This window comes from Plasmodium knowlesi (genome assembly GCF_000006355.2).
Source record: "Plasmodium knowlesi strain H genome assembly, chromosome: 5".
NCBI lineage: Eukaryota > Apicomplexa > Aconoidasida > Haemosporida > Plasmodiidae > Plasmodium > Plasmodium knowlesi.
Window position 1 is genome coordinate 447,126 of NC_011906.2, and position 19,925 is coordinate 467,050.

General features: G+C 41.3%; 2 protein-coding genes across 2 annotated transcripts; one reads left to right on the forward strand and one right to left on the reverse strand.

Annotated features, from left to right (window-relative positions):
• Positions 1-235: 235 nt before the first annotated feature.
• PKNH_0510400 (conserved Plasmodium protein, unknown function) lies at positions 236-14,871 on the forward strand (the record flags this gene model as incomplete). Its single annotated transcript, XM_002258200.1, has 10 exons — positions 236-1,292; positions 1,440-3,424; positions 3,557-3,669; positions 3,773-3,891; positions 4,155-4,351; positions 4,498-6,858; positions 6,968-9,171; positions 9,370-14,395; positions 14,592-14,669; positions 14,782-14,871. The coding sequence occupies 10 exons, from the start codon at positions 236-238 to the stop codon at positions 14,869-14,871; spliced, it is 13,230 nt and encodes a 4,409-aa protein (XP_002258236.1).
• Positions 14,872-15,791: 920 nt separating this feature from the next.
• On the reverse strand, positions 15,792-19,463 carry PKNH_0510500 (protein SOC1, putative; the record flags this gene model as incomplete). Its single annotated transcript, XM_002258201.1, has 1 exon — positions 15,792-19,463. The coding sequence occupies one exon, from the start codon at positions 19,461-19,463 to the stop codon at positions 15,792-15,794; it is 3,672 nt and encodes a 1,223-aa protein (XP_002258237.1).
• Between the last annotated feature and the right edge of the window lie 462 nt (positions 19,464-19,925).

Below are 19,925 nucleotides of genomic sequence, written 5' to 3' on the forward strand. Positions count from 1 at the left end.
GTTTGGTTCCTCTTTTGAAGAGCACACATAAGGGGTGAGGACCCCTCTGGTTCTTTGTCTCGGTGATGTCGCTACGAATGTGAGTATTGTGAACCCGATAAAGGTGTGTGTGTCATTCGACATGATAGCGGTGTATTCGATTCGGCACGATAACTGTGTATTCTATTCGATTCGTTACCCACTTGTTCTGTCTAATACCACTCCCCTCGCGCCCCCCTCCCCCTAAGTGACGACCATGTCGAGGGAAGTGCAAAACAAGTTCGACCTGGTGGATGTGGAGCCCAAATTTCTTGAGTTTCTATACGAGTGCACAGACAATGTGGAGACTTTCCTTGAGAATAAAAAAAATGTAATAAAAAGGAAGCGATTGAAAATAAAAAACATTTGCACAAAAACTCAGAACATCAAAATATGCGAACCGGATTCGAAATATCTTAAAATTAAGGGAATAAAAAATAAAAAGTTGGCTCCAGGGACGAGTGAACAAATATTCATTGAGTTCTCCTTCGCTGATGTGAATTTTAAAACTAGCAAATTTGTACAAACAGACAACATCTTGGATGTAGTTAATAACGTGGAGTCCACTTCGTACGTTACTATACGCAGTGAATATACAACGCTGAATATCCCAATCTATATAAAGAAGAGTATACCTGTGTTTGCCTACGATGATGTAATCAACTTTGGAGTTTGCAACGCCAATCGGGCGTACCAGTTTGCGCTGAGGGTGAAGAATGTCGGCACGAGGAGGGGCACGTTTACTCTCTCCCTGGACGATTCGCCAAGGGAATGTTCAGACGAATGCGCAGATGATCAACAGGCGGAGTGTGCACAGAGCAGGAAAAACTCAGGCAAATTTCACCTCCGTAAATATCGCTCTGAAGACATGATGATTCAACTTGATCAGTCTTCCCTCGACCTGGACGTTGGAGAAACGAAAATCATCAACATCTCCATCAGCAGCATGGCGGAGGGGAAAATGCACAAAGAGTACAGAGTAATTTCGAACCAACATAGCTACTTCGTGGAGAAACAGAGAAAAATCACCATTTTTGCTATTTTCACCAGCAGCCATACTTCCTTCCTCTTCAACAATGAAAAAACGAATTTGGTGAATCTTCACTGCTTGTACTATGGGAGTAGGAAAAAGTACCAAGGGAAAATAAAGAATGAAAACAACTACGCTATATTTTGCATCCCCCAGGTAGATGCTGTCAATGTGTTTTACTCTAAGGAGGATCTTGAAGCGTATGCGGTAGCCAAGGGTTTGGACCTGAGCCGGATATGTCCAGGTAAACAACACCACGCCGATTTACACCGTTAGACAAATAACCCATACACACATACACACATATCATACTAATGACATTTTATGGAATGTGTCTTCATCATTGATTTCTTCCCCATTTGGTATCCAATGCACCACTTTCAAATCGCAGATGTGTACCTCCAGGAGGAAGAACACTTAAGCGAAGGAGAAAAAAAGGAAAAGGAAAAACTGTTCTCCATCACGAAGAAGAGGCTAAAGGGAGAGGAACACATAGGCATCACCTTCTCCAGGGTCCAAGGATACCCAATTGAAAAGCTATCATATCAGGAAATCTCATTTGAGGTTTATTCCAAGTGTGACACCGACCTTTTGCACAGACTGAGCAGGGACACATCCTACCTGCTGAACTTCCCCGTGGTGGTGGAGTTGTCGCTGCGGGTGGGGAGATCGCACCGTGAAACCGGTCAGGGGGATAGCGCAACGAAACAGGTGCATAGCACAACAAAGCAGGTGCATAGCGGAACAAAGCATATTCACAGCGCTACCAAGCAGAATCACAGCGCAACGGAACAGGTGCATAGCGCTACCCTTGAGGGCGCTCACACGCTCGACGAGGAAGTTAAAATCTGCTTGGCATTCTGCCTCACCTTCCCCTGCATCCTACCTAGCACCTACCTTCTCAACTATGACACCATAACCCCCAACGAGGGAAAAACGCTCATCATCGAGTTAAAAAACAGAAATAAATTTATGAAGCTTAATTATACCCTTTCGAAGATCCCCTATTTAACATTGAGCAAGAGCGAGGGGGTAATCTCTCCCCAGGGGAAAGTAGTCTTATCCTTAAAACTCCAATGTGATAGTGTCAAAATGATGGACGACTACATGTATCTATATTTTTGCAACAATTTATATTTCATCGTCCTTCTGGTCAGGGGGAACATCATTTCAAGTAACGCATTACGGAAAGGATCATCCTCCATTTTGCTTAACCTGAAAGCAGAGCCATTTAGAAGGAATGAGACGCATGGTAAGATTAAACAGAACCATGATGAGGTATATGAACAAATACTCAAAAACCTAGAACTTGAAAGGGTGGATAGGAATTTTTACCAACTGGATGGAAAGCTAGACAAATATAAATACAACGAGAGATTCATAAACTTTTTAAAAAAAAATAAAAAAAAATACAATGATGTTTTGAAGCTCATGTATGAGAAGAGAAAGAAGGGGGAGGAGTCAATCCAGAATGCGAGTCCAAGTGCAGCCTCCCCTGATACAAGTGAACAAATGGTGAAGGGGAAAGACAGACTCTCCAAAATTTTAAAGGACAAATTTATATACGTCAATGATCCCCCCGTGGAGCGAATCTCCAACACATATATCAATAAGGGAGTCTACGAACAAGAGAGGAAGAAATACATACAAATGAAGACGAAAAATTTGAAAATAAAAAATGAGGAACGTGCGCAAGGAGGAGAAGAAGAAGAACCCTACTTGATGCAGTTTGACATGCTAGACGAGGAGGAACTCAATAAAGTAGAATTCGTAAGGATGATCCAATATGGGTATATATTTCTTGGAGCAGATTACACGAGAAAGTTTGTCGTCTTTAACCGAAACAAACACTGCAACGTAAAAGTGGCCCTCACTCATGGTGATAACATCACGACTGATGGAGAGAAGATCTTACTAGTGGGAAGAGATTCTCACAAAATGAGAAATGTAAAGCTTAACATAAAATGTGTTTCCAGGGAGGAAGAAGTTCACCAAGATGATAAAAACTGCAATGATATTTGTCTCAACAGTGGTAAAATTGGTAGTCAAACTGGAGTTTCTACTTCCTTTTTTGGGGAAGACATAATCACAGGTTCATGTGCCGACTTGCATAACGACTTTTTTCTCCTCAAAATGTTTGAAGAGAAAATTTCCTTAATGATTAATGATTCACATAAGAGAGAGGTGACTCTCGGGGCAACTCTCGTCTTCCTAAATGTGCTTGTCAATCCGACCACAGTCTACTTTCGCTTCCACGACGAGGACGTCGAGATGGTCTGTGAGCGCCACCTGGTTTTGTACAACCCCTTCAACGTTCCCCTCAACGTGGGGATGGTTTGCAACCAGGCACATATTGCGTTGGATTCGGAGATCTTGGTAAGCCTTTTCACGAGGTGCATTATAACGATGCATCACAGTGGTGAATTTTGGGGCAGCGTTTTTATCTCCCCTTCTCAACTACACCGCGTTCTCACATGTCCAGCCACCCCCCATTCGTGCTCACTTTAGGTACCTCCTAATTCGCACAAAATAGTCCCCCTCAATTTTGTCGCCACGGAAAGTGCCACCAGTGTGTCTGAGACCATTCGGCTGTACTTGGACGGGAGCAGGCTCTACAAAAGGTGCGTTCCCGTACGGGAAGTGAACTGCTTCCCAAATCATCTACCACCCAGATTATACATCACATGGAAATTCCCATCGTCTTCCTCCCTTCCCACTCCGCAGCTTAAAATGCAAATTTATCGCCAACAAGTGCTCTTACAGAGTCACCCCCACCGAGCTTAACTTTGAAAACATCCTCCTAAACAGAAATTATGTGAAAGAGTTTTTCCTAATCAACACGGGTAGGTACCACCCCCTGGACTGAATTCATCTCTACCGGTGCATGCTGAAACCATGCGTGAAGTGTCCTTTCGAAAGTGCATCTCCATATATGTGGGAGGCGTATCCTCCTTTTTACAGATGGATGAACATTCTCTTATCATACTAGATAAACCATTTCTTTTTTCCGTCTGTGAATGTCACCTTCTCCGGTGTCTACTCTCTCCTGCCGCCTCCCCCCCATACCCCCACACGCACCTTGTTCTCTACACACCACCCCCTACAGGAGACTCCCCAGTGGTATTCCGATGCAACTACAAACCAGATTGTGTCAGTTTACTTTCCAAGTATAACTACGTAAAGAAAAATGAGAAAGTCAAAATATCTGTCCTGCTCAATTTAAAGGAAGGCAAAAAAATAAAAGACAAAATTGTACTGACCGTTAGGGGGGCGCCTCAGTTGATTCTCCCCCTGAATGTTAAGGTGAGAAAAATAAAAACTTCGTTCATGTGAAGAGGGGTACAGATATGCCTATATATGATGGAGATAATTTTATTTCCCAAGTTATGAATGCAAAAGATCCATTTTATCACATGAACCAAAATAAATTCCCTCCCTCTGTACCGCAGGGCACCCCCTCCAATGTCCTCATCTGTGAAGGGATCCACATCCAACAAAGAAGAGGAGAGCTGAAATGCTATGAAGTGAAAATATTGAACAGAGGATCATGTGATGAAACTATCCTTGTAGACACATCATCTGTGGATTTCCTAAATGTCCAAATGGGAAACAAAAAAGAAACGACCTTTTCTAAATGTATCAGCAAAGAATACAAGGATGCAAATAAAATGGAAGATGTAGTAACAGTGCAAAGGATTTACAGCGAAGAATACGATGACCTCCTAACAGATGAATGTGCTAAGTACCATTACAACAATTTCTTGAAGCTTCACAATTCGATATCTGTATTGTACCAAAATAAAGGGCAAATTCTCCTTAAGGATAGAGGAGAAGTAAAATCCATGTACAGAGTTGTGGTGCCATCCAAATGTTTTCTCCCCTTGTGCATTCAATGCTACTCTTCCAAAGCGATAAGGAAAGAAATTGCTTTCCAGGATTTGCTCCACCATAACAGAGTTACATACGACATAACGGAGGAGTTAATAAAAATAGACATTGAGGAAGGACACCTGGATGTAGCTCCCTCGTTTCTGCACTTCACGGATTTGATCCCCCACCAGGCTGACGAAGCATACATATCATACTTTTCTAAGGAGAAGACGAAGAGAATAACAATTAGAAATGTATTCAGTCAACCTGTCCAGTGGGCAATCCGCTTGGATGAGGAGAAGCGCAGGGAAATCCACGTGGTTACAAACGTTCACAGGGGTGTGCCAGAGTTTACTGAACGGAAGGGAGGGATGGGGAAGTCGAAGAGAATGGATAGCGTCAAATCGAGAGGCTCATCGAAATCGCACCAAACGGATGAACCCATCTGGGAGCGCCAATACCAAGTGTACCCCAGCAGGCACCGAGGCATTCTACAACCGAACGAAGAAACGACTGTGGACATAACGTTAAGTGGCTTCAAACTTTGCGGAAGGTATGTGGACGTGTTAGACATCTCTTCCTCCATCTTCAGCGACCAAAATGCGGGATGCATCGACGGTGGCAACGATGCCAGTAACGATGCCAGTAACGATGCCAGAAACGATGCCAGAAACGATGTCAGTAACCATGCCAGTGACGATGCCAGAAACGATGCCAGTGACATGCTCAGCAATTTGGTTGGAGAAGCGGAACCAGCGCAGAAGGAAGAAGCAGAGCGCGAGGTCCGTTTCTCCCTCTACATGCTCATATGTTGCGACATTCCGAAGCTCCAGTTCGACGTAACATACATAAACATAATTCACAACAAACTGAATGATTATTGTTCTTTCCCTTTTGACATATACAACCATGGGTACAACTACGTCAGGGTAGATTACCATTTCAAGAACCTGCACGCAGAATGTTTTTCCATCTCCCTAGACTTCATCAACGGAAATGAAATAAACGAACAGGTCAAGAAGCTGCGCATGTCGTTGAAGTGCAAAGCAACCAAGTCCTTGAAGTTCAAGTCTCACATTGTCTTTACCGTGATGGATTATCACCAGTACACTATTCCCCTTTTCGTGAACATCGACGAAGGAATTGATTTCCTATTGGAGAAGGCGGCCACCAGTTCGTCCGTCATGTCGTCCATCGAAGAGACAGGCGAAGTGATCGACGAAGTGGTCGGCGAAGTGATCGGCGAAGTGGTCGGCGAAGTGATCGGCGAAGTGGTCGGCGAAGTGATCGGCGAAGTGGTCGGCGAAGTGATCGGCGAAGTGGTCGGCGAAGTGGTCGGCGAAGGAATCCCCAAACAGATGCACCATATGGACGATTACCTACCCCCTGAAAACAGCCCCAAAGGAGCCTCCAAAGGTACCTACCCTGCAGGGAAACCCACAGAAGGCATAATCATGGACAGCAGTCTACAACAGCATATGAACACAACAGACATCCAATTTGACAAACAGAACGAACTTTTCTCCTTCTTTTGTAAAAATATGGAGGAAGTAAAAAAGGGTAGTACTAATGGAAATAATATATATAAGGGATTAAAAATTAATAATATAAGAAACGTGTACTACAATGAGGAAGAGGAGGGCGTGTACCCACTTAGAGAAATTATTGGAGATTACCTTTTCGTGTTTATCCAAAGAATTATGTTACGCAAAAGTTACTTCCCCCAGGTGATTGAAAGCACAAACGATTTGTTTCTCTTCTTTTTGGACCTTCTATTGGACCTCTTTTCTTCCATCTATCCAAACAGAAATCTGCAAAACATTATTGTCGAACTGAAGAAGCGTCCAACTGTGGTGGTGAAGGATATGAAGAGAGAAGACTTGTTGGATGAAATGTTTACGAAAAATGTGCAGACGCTTTGGAAATCCTTAAAAGAGGAGGTAATGCAATTTTGAGGCTCTCCTCCCTTCGTTATACCCTATTAGTCCATTCCTCCTCCCCTTAGTTCACTTTTTTGAATGCCTACTTTTATCACCCCCCTTTCGACAGGAATATATTCCACTGGATCACATCATTTACGAAAATTTGTTACCAGCGGATTTGTACCTTTTCCACGTTTTGGACAAAGTGCCCGACTACTTCCACGTTGAAGAGAAGCACTATGAAGATAACACAGAAAATCTCTCTATTAAAAACTTCGAATCGTTTTTGTTAAATGGAAATAAAAAGGTATTCTACTTTGAGAAAATCTTTAAAACGCACGTAAGGCTTTTCAGTTACTCTTGGGTTACCATCTTCCTGGAAGTACTAAACAGGAAAATGTTTGGCGCAATAAATATGAGCTCCTTGACGAACCTGCGTGGGATTAAATTGTATAGTATAGAAAACAAGCTGAACGAAAATATAAAAATGTATAAAATTAGCTACCTTGTAATTCTAGATACAGAAGACATGGAGGTGAACAAGCATGGGTCATTTTTAAATGGTAAAAAGGGTAGATCCAGGAGGAAGGAGGCTAGCACCCTAACAAAACTGCACGTTAATAGAGGTGGTACCGGTACACGAAATGTGGCGAAATCATCTCTGAATACTCGTAATGGTAATTTGATCTATAGGGATAAGAGCACCTCCCGGGGGCAAGACAAATATGCTTACAATTATGTGAAGAAAAAGACGACAAAGGATAAACCCTCCTGCACCATCAACTACTTCAATTTTTACGAAAATAATTTTATCGACCTGAAAAAAATTGTCAACAAAATTAGCAGATTCTGCTACTCCGGGGGGGTAGAGGAACTACCAAATGGAAAGCAAGAAACGGTGCAGGGGAAGAACGAACTGGAGAGTTCCAAAGGGAATACAAACATCGAGGGGGACGACATTCCAACGGGAGGAGAAACGAACACACCTTTTAAGAAAAAATCCACGAAGGAAGATGTTAAGGAGTCTACCATAAAATATTCCAAGGACACCACAAAAGACGCGCCAAACGGAATTGTCCACTTCAAAAGTGCAGAGTGCATCCTTTTCGAGTGGCTCTATTTTCACTACAACAATGTGTACCACGCGAAGGTGGAGGATAAGCGGTACATCTTTAAGGAGGCCCGTAGGAAAAGCGACGATGAGTTGTCCTATACGAAGGGAAATTCAAATGAGACGCAAGAGCGGGGAAAGCCGGAGGGATCGCGTAGAAAAGGAAACCCCAGTGGAAGTCCTAGTTTCGTCCCCAGTGACTCTCACCATGTTAGCGCTTCAGGGGAGCTGGTCCCAAGTCAGGTGCATGAGAACACAAAGATGAGCACAAGCAACTTTCAGGTCGAAATAAAAAGGAAGAAAAAGGAGGTCCAAAAGAAAAAAAAGGCAAAAAGCATCCATGAATTGAAGGACCTAGTTATGATCCTGTACACTATCATTTCTCACATCCCCTATTACCTATTCTTTAAAAAAAAAATTAAATTGAACTGCAAATCCAAAAGGGATTACAGCCAGAATATTGATGTTCTACTTATAATGCTCAGCGAAATGAACTTGAGTAACCTAATTAGCAGACAGGTGATCGTGCAGTTTAACTACATGCATATATATCTGTTTTTGGCGTCCCTGTATTTTATCCTGCCGAAATATTTGCCCTGCTACTACTTGGTGCTGGACGATTTGCCCGCCTACAAGGTTGACTTGAGCTGGATAAATGATGAGGTGGTGAACAGCAAGAAGGGAGGCAAAAGTAAGCCAATGGGTAAGGCGCAGCAATCATCCAGGGGGAAACAGGCACCCCAAAAAAAGACCAATGCACCCATCGATGGGGAGAACGAAAAAACGAGTTGCGGAGACGATCAAACCATGGCAGACGAACGGATCATAACTGTGTACAACTTAAATAGCCACATATGTAAATATGAGGTATTTCTCATTGGCTGCAATAAGTACCAAATTGATAGAAACTACGTGAGCATTGATCCCCTAAAGTCAGAACAAATAAAATTGAAAATAGACAAGGGATATGACGAAAAGGTGTTGAAATATAGCAACCATACTAGCATTAAACTTCCATATTTTAAGAAAAAAAGACATAAGGGAGATATGTGTGACGGAGAAGAACCACACTTTGAGGACAATTACTCTGTTTCGTCCTGCTCCTCGGAAGATTGCCAATGCCCCTCCGACGGGGCCGACAAAGTGGACGCGGGGATTGACGAAGATAGTCGGGTCAGCCAAGGGGAAAATTACACCATCCTGGTGCTGCGCTCGGAAAGGTAAGCTTTTTCTTTTTTTAGCTAGCCATTTTGAAAAAAAAAAAAAAAAAAAAAAAAAAATTCATTTTAGCTAGCTGCTAAAAAGCGCCTGCATTTTTTTGTGTGCATTTTGCTGGACCCCTCGTCTACCTAACTGAACGTAGCACATGAACAATTTTTGTACCTCTATTTGCACATTCCTCCTCCTCCATTTCGCAGCAATCGCCTGCAGGACGAAAAGGACAGCGAGAAATACATCTGCATTAAGCTGGTAGAACTGGGCGAAAAGGGGAAGATCGAATTGGCTCCCCCAGGAACGAACATAAGGGGAGAAAAAAATGAAGGAAATAACGTAAACGCTAATGTAAACAACGGAGGAACTAGGAGCGAGGTTAACAAAGTGCGCACAACTAATTCATCTCATCTGAATATTATGCTAAATGATAGCGAAACAAAGTGTTTTAATTTGAGGGGCAAAGTGTACGAAAATAAGTGTATAGAATTGAATTTGTTCAATAATACGGGGAAGGAGGTGGAGGTAAATTCAAACCTGTACCACCTGTACGTGAAGAATTTGAAGAAAGAGGAGAAAGGAAAGGAAAATTTCGAAACAGATGTAGTGAATAAGTGGGGCGATGACCATCTGGGGGGGCACAACCAATGTGTTGTGTGTTCGATAGTTAATGCCAATTTGAGGAACCACTTGAGCGACACGTCTACTCACTTTAGCTGTGTCCATTTAGTTGACAAAAACCGCTTCACTTGTCTCCAAAATGAGAGAAAAAAAATACAAGTGCAATTTTGCCCCTTTGCAGAAGGGAGTTATTTCTGCTTTCTTCTATTCAATGTAAATGACAAAAAGACCAACTATATCGTGTCGGCATGCAAAGTCAACTGCTCCTTTAACATAAATAACGTAAAGGAGGAAGAGATTATAAAGATGAACTCTAAAATTTTCAATTTCTCTTACCATTTAAAAGTTTGTCCTGTAAATAGGGAGTTTCTGAAGTGTGTAAAATTCATCCTTTGTAATTTGAACCATTTGGACGAGAGGCACTTTTTGTCTTACTTAAGAGGTTACCTAGAGGATATACATAAGGGGAGGAAATTTTTTTCTGTCCTGTGTGATAATGAAGACAAAATATCCATCGAAAAAGGCTTCGCAACTTTTGGCCCACTGGATTGTAATAAGTATATGGAGAAAATTTTATATTCTGAAGGAGTAGACATAGATCAATTGTACGAATTGGTGAAGAAGGAGACCAATTATACATGTACTCTGGAGATAGCAGAGAAAACGAATGGAGTGTTCGAATACAACTGCGCTCTAGTAAGCCATAGGAATGTCCTTCAAGGTAAAAGTAAGTTATCCTATGAACAGATGCGAAAGTTACACATCAAGGAGCAGAAGGAGATATGCGACCCTTTCTACAAAGTTTACAAAATTATAGCAAGTGTGAATGATGGAAATAGTAGCCAATCGTTATCCATTACGTTTAAAACGAGCGCATTTCAGATGGTTAAAAAATCCATTCCTGTGTATAACTACACCAATGGAGTGGTAACGTACAGACGTGTGTACTCAGATGTAATAGACGAGAATAATAAGATAGTAGGTTACAACATTTTCAGTTGTCCAGAATACATAGAAATAGGAAAAGAAGTTGAATCTGTGAACTTTGAAGTGAGTTGTTATTCCATTATCGGGTTGACATGCTCCTGTTGCATCACTCTGTACAACGTAAACAACGAAGAGGAACAGATAAAGATAAACGTACAGGCAAACGTTATGAAGCCCTACCCGAAAGATACCATACACTTGAAGTTACTAAATAGAACGAGAAAAACGGCACAGATAGAGATTTACAACGACCTGAATTTCCATTGTGAATTTAAGGTTTATTCAGATTTGCCCATCCTGTTTGGTGTAAAGAAAATAGAAATGATGCCAAAACAGAAGAAGACATACACGTTCTTCGTAACAAGTGCACACATAGGAGAATACATGGGCTGTATTATCTTTAAGCATTACAAGTTGCTTCGTTCAGGTCATGGAGAAGAAAAAAAGGGAGATTCATTCTTTCCCTTTGCTAACTACTTCTTCTGGTATAAATTAAACATCACCGTTGAGTTGAATAAACCATTGAAGATTTTATTTCTCGAAACGAATGTAGGAGAGGAAGTCAAAAAAGATATTGTTTTAAAAAATAATGGAAATGAAAATGAAAATTATTTTCTCCTCGCGTACATGAATGAGTACATTGAGAGGAGACAGGTTCAGATACCCAAGAATGACATTTACGTGTATAGCATTAAGTACGCTCCGAAGATACCTAACTATTTTAATGAGGATGGCAACGGGGAAAGTGCTTCTGGAGAGAACAACGATCCAACCCTCCAGAGGGACATCCAGAATTTTTACTACCCCCATAATGGCGATTCTGATTGGTGTGGGCCGCCGGGGGGGGATGAACCTGCCCATGGGGGCAAAGAACCATGGGAGTTGTCTCCTAACCAAGGCGCTACATTAAAACACAAACATAAGCCCTTTCCCCCAACTGAAAAAAAAATATTCGAAGATCTCATTAGCTACTGCAACAAGTACATTCAAGTAGACATTGCCTACAGGCCACATAATATAGGGTTCTTTTTTATCTACAATAAAAATGAAGGAATCAATTACTACATCTTGATGTTGCTATCCAGGATGAAGAGCCACCTGGACGTAAGGAATTTCTCCACCTGTTTGTCCAAGTCCTGCTTCTTACACCTGCACTTTCAGTTTAATGAAGAGGACGAGCGATATGTACATCTGTTGGAAGGGATGGAGACCCCCCCCTCTAGTAATTATCATTATCAAATTGTAGAGGGGGTAAAATGTCCACCGGGGGAAAAACACATTTTGATAGAAGAAAATTTCCGAGGGGCTGTGGACATGTGTCGCGCTTACGAAGAGTATGATGATAAATGGGGGGAGGAAATGCAAAAGGGAAATGCAAACAACTATATGGATGCCCCCATTTATAAGGACAACCCATACAATGGAGGCGCAAGGGACCAGGTGAAGCACGAACTCAAGTGCATTTACCTAAGCAATAGAAATAACTTCCATATTGTAAAACATAAGGATGTAAATAGGGTTGTTCTAAAGTATAGGCCAACGGTGAATACATCCCAAGAATGCTACGCCATCATTAGGAGCAACTTGCACGGGGACTTCCTCTATCGGATCCATGGAAAATATACAGTGAAGAGAAAAATTAAGGAAAAACTGGTCTTGTACAACTCATGCTGTTTGTACAATTTTAATGTAAATTTGTTTAACCCCTTCAACTGCAAAGTGAGGGTAAAATGTAGGTTTAAGGGGGGAAACGCAACACAGTTATGTAACCACATGTGTGGTGCGCAGGGAATGAAAGAGAAAGACATAGATGAGAAGTACATGAAGTCGTTCCAGAAGGAGCGAGTTGTACTAAACAAGGAAAGGTATTATTTAAAAATATTGAATAAAGAAAACTTTAAAATAAAAATGAGGAAGCACTTTACAATTATGATGACCTACTTTTGTAAAGCGGTTTATTCGAGGAGGACGGTTCTCATAATGATGAAGCCTTTTCGCAGGGATAGGACTCATGTGGATGGCCCTCCGATGATAATTTACGAATACGATTTTGTGTTTAACAATTTCTTGAGGAGTAGAAGGATCCAAAATGTGTTGCAGTGCATCCCCGCTGTGGGTGAGATAAAGGACGAACAAGGAAGGGGGAACTGTGACCAGAAGCAACCATCCACAGAGTGTGAAGACCTAGGTGTAAATACATCATGTTACTTCCATTCGAGTGTGGATGAGCCGGAGTCTGGAAACCAAGCGAGTGGAAATTTCACGATGAGGCATTCCGAGCGGGGTGATGTGGAAGCTAACCTGTCCGAAGTGAGCGATGTGGAAGCCCACCAATCCGAACAATCTGAATCGATCCATACCTCACGCAGTTCCTCTGTAGCAAGCGAACGAAGTCATTTCACGCTGAATGCAAGTGAATTGGGGGTAATGGACGTGGCGGAAGGGGATTTCAAATTGGAAGATGCCGATACAATCGAAATAGGAAAGAATCACACCTGTTTTACTCACCCCGACGACAAGGCGTTATTGTCTCCTAATGACTATGATGTAGAACATGAAATAAAGCACGAGAGGGTTCTTCCGTGTGCATCGGATAATAAGGAGGTTGTACACTATGACGGGAAAATTTTTATCGAAAGTATGTGCAAAACGAAGACCTACGTAGAGGTACACATAGATAAGACCAAGATGGGGACATGGGCATCTTGCCCCCAGGGTATGCCCCAGGGTATGGATCAACTGGAGATGCAAAATAATTCTCTTCATAGGAATGTGGAAATGGGAAATTATAACTATAAAATATTTTTGCTAAACTTGAAAAATGTACGTAAAAACATGGATACTGTTGATGAAACTGTTGTTGGTGGTACCGGGGGGGCAATCGGGATGGATGTAAAAATGAATACGCTTCTTTTCGATGTGAATGAAGGACTACTAAATGATTACCTGTATGTGCACATTGTGGAGGACACGGAGGCGCGCCTTGTTCTGACTTTGGAGCTGCTGGCCTTTCTTCCCTTCCACTGTAGCTTTGACGTTTTTGTAAGCAGGAGGGGAGGGGAAGGAGCAACCCACCATGGGGAATCAGGCAAAGCAGACCAAGCGGCAGCGACAAACAAAGCGGAAGCGACAAACCAAGCGGCAGCGACAGGCCAATCAGTGGAAGAAGCCTACAATGTAGTCGAGGAATTCTGCGGGGGAAAGCCCCGTCACAGATGCACCACCTTCGAGCAGAATCACATAAGCGTAGAAATATTAAACTGCATGAACGTGTCTAGACAGTACCTAAACATTACCGTTGGTGATAATTTATGTGGAGAGACAAGGCTTAACATTTTTTATAATCACACAAGGGATTCATATTTCGACGCCTATATGGTTAAGCATAATCAGCTGAATAACAGCAGTCACTGGAAGGATGAAATTTTAAATTTTGAAGTCAAGCCTAAATGTGGTATTTTAAAGCATGGTAGTTACAACAAATTCTTCATTACAAGGACGAACAAAAATGGGCTCTTAACTTTTAACAATTCTTTTCTCCTTTTAATTAAAACGGAGCGGAATGTATTTTCGTACATGGTCTTTTCTCACTACAGGGCGGCACCCAGCGATGCCCTCGCGACGGTAGGACTGTGGCAGAGTAGTGGCGAAGCGGTTAATCAGCGTTATTCTTTCTCCGCCCCGTTCTGTCTTACAATGTGTCAATACCTGGGTCATACCGTGGTCATACCGTGGTCATACCGTGGTCATACCGTGGGCGTGTGGACACTTATCAGGTTGGTGACTCACGCGTTACTAATTGTCCATTCCTTCCCCTCAGGAGGAACATAATAAGATAAAGGAGATCCTCAACGAGAACAAGAAGAAGTTCAGCGTCCTATTCAGTTCTTTCAGGAAGGTAAGAAAGATCATCCCCTTGTACAGACGGGCAGTTCGAAAGTTGCTTTCACATGTAGTACATGTAAAAAATAGGGGCTCACATAAAGGACACTCTCCCAACAATCGCGCAGGAAAAGAAGGAAAGTAGTATCTTCAATCAGAAGAATCAGATAATCATTGAAGACATTTCGAAGTCAACAAACGAAATCAGAAATGCCTAAACGGGGTATTTCTGTCTGTGTGTAGATATAATAACGCGTATCTCCATGTGGACATGCTCTCTGCGTGTGCCTCCTAGAAGCTGAGGTTTTTTTTTTTTTTTTTTTTTTTTTTTTTTTTTTTTTTTTTTTTCTTTCTTTATGCCCACGTTGTACATTGCAGTGTTTATTTATATATATATATTTTTTTCTCTTTCTTTATGCCCACGTACATTGCAGTGTTTATTTATATATATATATACTTTTTTCACTGGAGGTGTGTGCAACTTGGACAAGGGCGTTAAACAAAGTTGTCGCTTTTATGTTCAGTCAGGTGAAGGGAAAAGACGCGTGAATTACGCCACGTAAGAATGCTCAAATAAATAGGGGTGGAGAAAAGGAAAAAAAACGACATCTGGCCGCATGCGTGACGTAAAAAAGGGGAATATATATAGCCGTTCACGGATGGGCTACTGTTCGTTTCTTGTTTTATAAAATAGTACAAAAAAAAAAGAAAAAAGGAAGGAGGACCAATTTGTGGGATTGAATGAAACTTCACAAACAGAATGCATGTAAATATGCTGCACGCGAAATTGTCCCAGTTGTTTACTCCAAATTGGAGAATTGTTGTCTCTTTGGATTGTCATAAATTTTTTCTTTTTATGGGTGGGGACAACAATGCAGACGTTTTTCGTCAAGTCGATAGAACACCATCTCATCCGCTTGGCGGTGCACAACAAGGGGATGTACCTCGTTATGCACAACTGAACGAGCACTACTGAACAAGCATAACTGAACGTATATACCCAAGTGATGCTCATTAATTAGAACATTCGTCGTGTGCATAAATATATGTGTGCGCTTGCGGGAGAGGGAATTTATGCCCTTTCGAGTTGGATAACTGGTTACTTCTTGGCACTTCCAATACCATTCAGATGTAATAGTCAATTTTCTCCGAAGGGGTCCGAGCCGTTTTTCAAGTCGAGGTGGTTCTGGTCGCGATCGTGATCGTTGTTTCGATTTCCATCCCCCCGATCGAAGAGGTAGCTGTTCCCGGTGTTGGCGAAGGGATCTCCTTCGGGATGACCATCCTTATGGTGCCCTTCCTGCTCTTCATACCCGCCCTTGTAGTTCCCAAGGCCATAGTCACCCTGTTTCTTGTAGTTGTCATCCAACCTGTTCATATCCTCTGCATGCGCATCGTGATTTCCAAAGGTGCAGTTGGAAGATAAACTATAATTGGAGTTACCCTCGTGGTACTCATCCTCGTATTTTATGTAATCATTTTTATGTTCATCGAAAAGGATATCGATAACATTGGAGTAGTTGTTAAAGCAGTTGTCGTTTCGGTCGTGGTTGCTTGTTCTGGGTTCTCGCTCGTCATTCTGTATAGCTGTGCCATTTCCACTCCCACCATTGGTATGGTTTGCGCGGTCGCCATGACCACCGAGGTTGGAGCTTTCCTGCTGATCGTCCTCGTCTTCCTCCTCATCGTAGTGGTAATTTCTATTCATGCACTGATTGGAGTTTCCACTGGCGTCATCGCCGATGAGCCTTTCCCTATTCGCCCCACTACTCCCCCCGACGTTGTTCAGGTGGTGGTGCGTCATGGAGTTGTCCGGTTGGGTACACAGACCATTGGAGATTATCTCCCCGTGGTCATCTTCCTCTGCCCGTTTTTCATCTCCATAATTCACATCGTTGAAATATAAGGAGTAGTGATTTAGTTCCTCTATGATGATGTCATTCCACCCCGAAACGGTCACAAGGAAATTGGAAAGCCATTTTATTTCCAAAGATTTGTTACTCAAAATTTGGCAAATATGAAGTAGATGTGCTTTATACCCACAATCAATTAAACTTTCAATTTTTTTTTTTCTTTTTTTATTTTTAATATTTCTACACCGTCTGACAGCATCGAAGTAGCGCAGGCATTTTGGCAAAAAGGTAGTTAATGCTAAAATGTAGTAGAGAAGGTAAGAATATTCATTTTCCTTAAATATGATGGTTTGCATTAAATCACACACAGAAATGTGTAACAAATTATTCCATTTGTATTTAAAAAAAATATCAATGGAAATATCAAAAAAACCTTCATCGATAATTTCTGTTAAAATATTTTTCGATTTTGTTTTTATAAGAGTCTTTATTAATTGTATAATTTCCAAGGTAGTAAAACCCAGCATATTTTTTCCTTTATTTTTATTTATATTTTTTATATACAATTTCATAATATCCTTTATATAGCTAAAAAAGCATATGTCTATGAAGGTGCCATTTTCAAGGTACTGTACCCATTTATTCAAGGGGATATTTATATCTCCTTCTTTTTCGCTTTCAAAAATTTGGAAATTTTCTTCTTCGTTGTTACTTGCGTTAGGAAATTTCTCTGTACAGTTATTCGAATCAATTCCAAATATGTCTTCTTTCATTTTTTTCTTTTCATTACTTTGAGTGCGATTGAGTGTGTTTCTTCCATTGCTGATATATCCTTCAGTTTCCTCCTTCACGTGTACTGGGTTACTAGCTATTCTCTTCATTCTATTTAGGACATCTTCAAATTTTATTTTTTTCAGATGGTCGTAATTGTCGTCATCCGATGAATCAGATGATGACGCATCTGACCCGCAGGAGAGGCAATTATCGTTATCACTGTTGCGCTCGTTCTTTGCCTCCTTCACGATTTTTCCTATTCCGTTATTCCTGTTATCCTCACTTTCGTGTCCATTGCTATATGTGTGCATATTCGACACTTGCGCGTGCTCGTTCCTCTGGTTACCTCCAATTAGAAAGTCTCTATCCCCCTCCTGGCTGCCATCCCCACATGGATAGTAATAGGAAACTGCATTCTGATGCGCAAGTAGCGATTCACCGGCTGATCCTTCTAGACCACTTTGCGCCTCTGCACCAATTTGTTCCTTTTGAATATCCCCATTGTCATTTTCGCTTACCCGTAATAGATCCCACGAAAGGCTTCCACCATTGCTATTGGAAATCTCTACTCCGTCACCAATGATCTTGTTTTCCTCACCTGTTTGGACGCCCCCATTTTTGAAAATTTCCCTTTCAGTGGGATCCTCATCATGTGGGTACTGTTCCCCTGCGTGTGATTCAAACTGCATACTGAAGGGAGAGTCTCCCTCTGGTTGGAACTCCGCCTTGCTTAGTTCCTCCGTCATACTAGGTAACGTGTTGTGGTTCTTCTCTGGGTCGTTTTCTCCATGCGGAGTTACTACTCCAATTGTCTGCATTTCATCCTTGATCTTCTTATTCACATGGTTTGTCTGCTTAAGTGAATAAAAGTTTGCATTGAATCCTTCACCTGAATTTCCGCTAACATTTGTAACAACCTTTGCTGTACCCCTGCTTGACACCTTACCTTCCTTCTCCCTTTCCAGCTCGCTCTTCTCAATTTCTCTCTTTTCCTCCTCCTCGATGTTATCTACATCGGATGGCGTCTCTCCGTGTGAATAATTCATGGGCGTTGTTGCAAACCCGGCGGGCATGCCAACAGAGGGACCATTAATTCCATACTGATCATACACATTGCAAGAACCCCCCATGAGTATTTCATCCGATTCTCGTACCTGGTTAACGCAACTGGCATGAGCTTTGGAAGAATTATAAATGGCTTCTTCATCAATAACTTTATTTGATTTCCTTTTTTTTTTTTTCTTCCTAGTATATTTGCACTCCTCCATCTGTTTAAGTTGCTTGTTCTTCTGGTCCTGTTCCTTCGTGTACAAATCAAGGCATTCATAAAAATCGATGGTGTTGTAAGACTTGCCCAACACAGTATAATGTAGGAGATCTGAAATTATTGTAATAGCAGCTGAAATGGTATAGGGGCATTCAGAAAAAACGCACTTTATTAAGTAGGAGAAAGATAACTGAGACGATAAATCTATTAGAAAATAATTAAAATAATAGATTTCTGATTTTCTAACAAAGATATCTCTAATGAGACAAGTGATATTATCCTCGCGATCACAAATGATAAATGTTTCGTTAGAAAAATTTCCATTCAAATTGCTTAAAATAAAAAAAATAATGTCCTTGTTGTCGAATATACAGAGGTATGGCATTTTAACAAATAGTAGAACCTTGAAAAGCTCAGTAATATTTCTCGAGTAGAAATGATAAAGGAATCCTTTTAAATAAAGTTCCTTCTTCCTCTTCAAAAAATTTACAACTTCCGTTGTATTTTTATTGTAAATCGTTATAGCACATCTGCTAAAGTAACCTGATAAAACTTCATTTAGTTGATTTTTCCTCAGAACAAAACTCCAGAACAACTTCATCAGCTTGTCATTGTAGACAAGCGAATCTGTGATCAGCTTATTCTCTGCATTTATTATTTGGTGACATTTGTAGGGAAACTTGTATGCCTTGTCGTAATTACCTTTATCTTCCGATTCCTCTGTTATGTACTTTATTATTTTTCTCAGATTTTCCTCCTTCGATAGGAAATTTACTACCTCATAATTTTCTGCTTTTATCTCCTGGATCAGCCCCTCGTAGCTCAGCAACCCCTCGAGGTCGTTCTCCTCCAGATGCTTGCTCACGTCTAGCGGCAGGCATTCACTCTTCAGCTTCCAGTACAGCCCATTATCCATCGTGAGGGAGAAGTCAACTGGTCAATCGTGTGGCGCCGGAGCGGTAAAGATATGCCCGGTGGGTTAACCCCCTTTTCGCAGTTACACAGCTAACTGTGTCCGATATATCTACCTCCCCCCAACACACACGTGAAACTTCACTTACTAAATAAATAATAAAAAAAAAAAAAAAAAACTATGTAGGGATTTTCCCTCTTCGGAAGAGACAATCTTGTTTACATTCCTCTGGTTAATTTACACGCGCCTACGGATTCACCGTTTGGTTAACGCATACCGCTATGCTGTGCGATAAAAAAAAAAAAAAAAAAAAAAAAAACATCACGGGGGAAAAAAAAAAAAAAAAAAAAAAAAAAAAAAAAAAGAAAGAAAGAAAAAGGCAAAGCTGGTACTTACAGTGTGCACACATAGACAGACAGGATATGTCACCCTTTTATGTATGCCTTACTAAGGGACTCCTACATT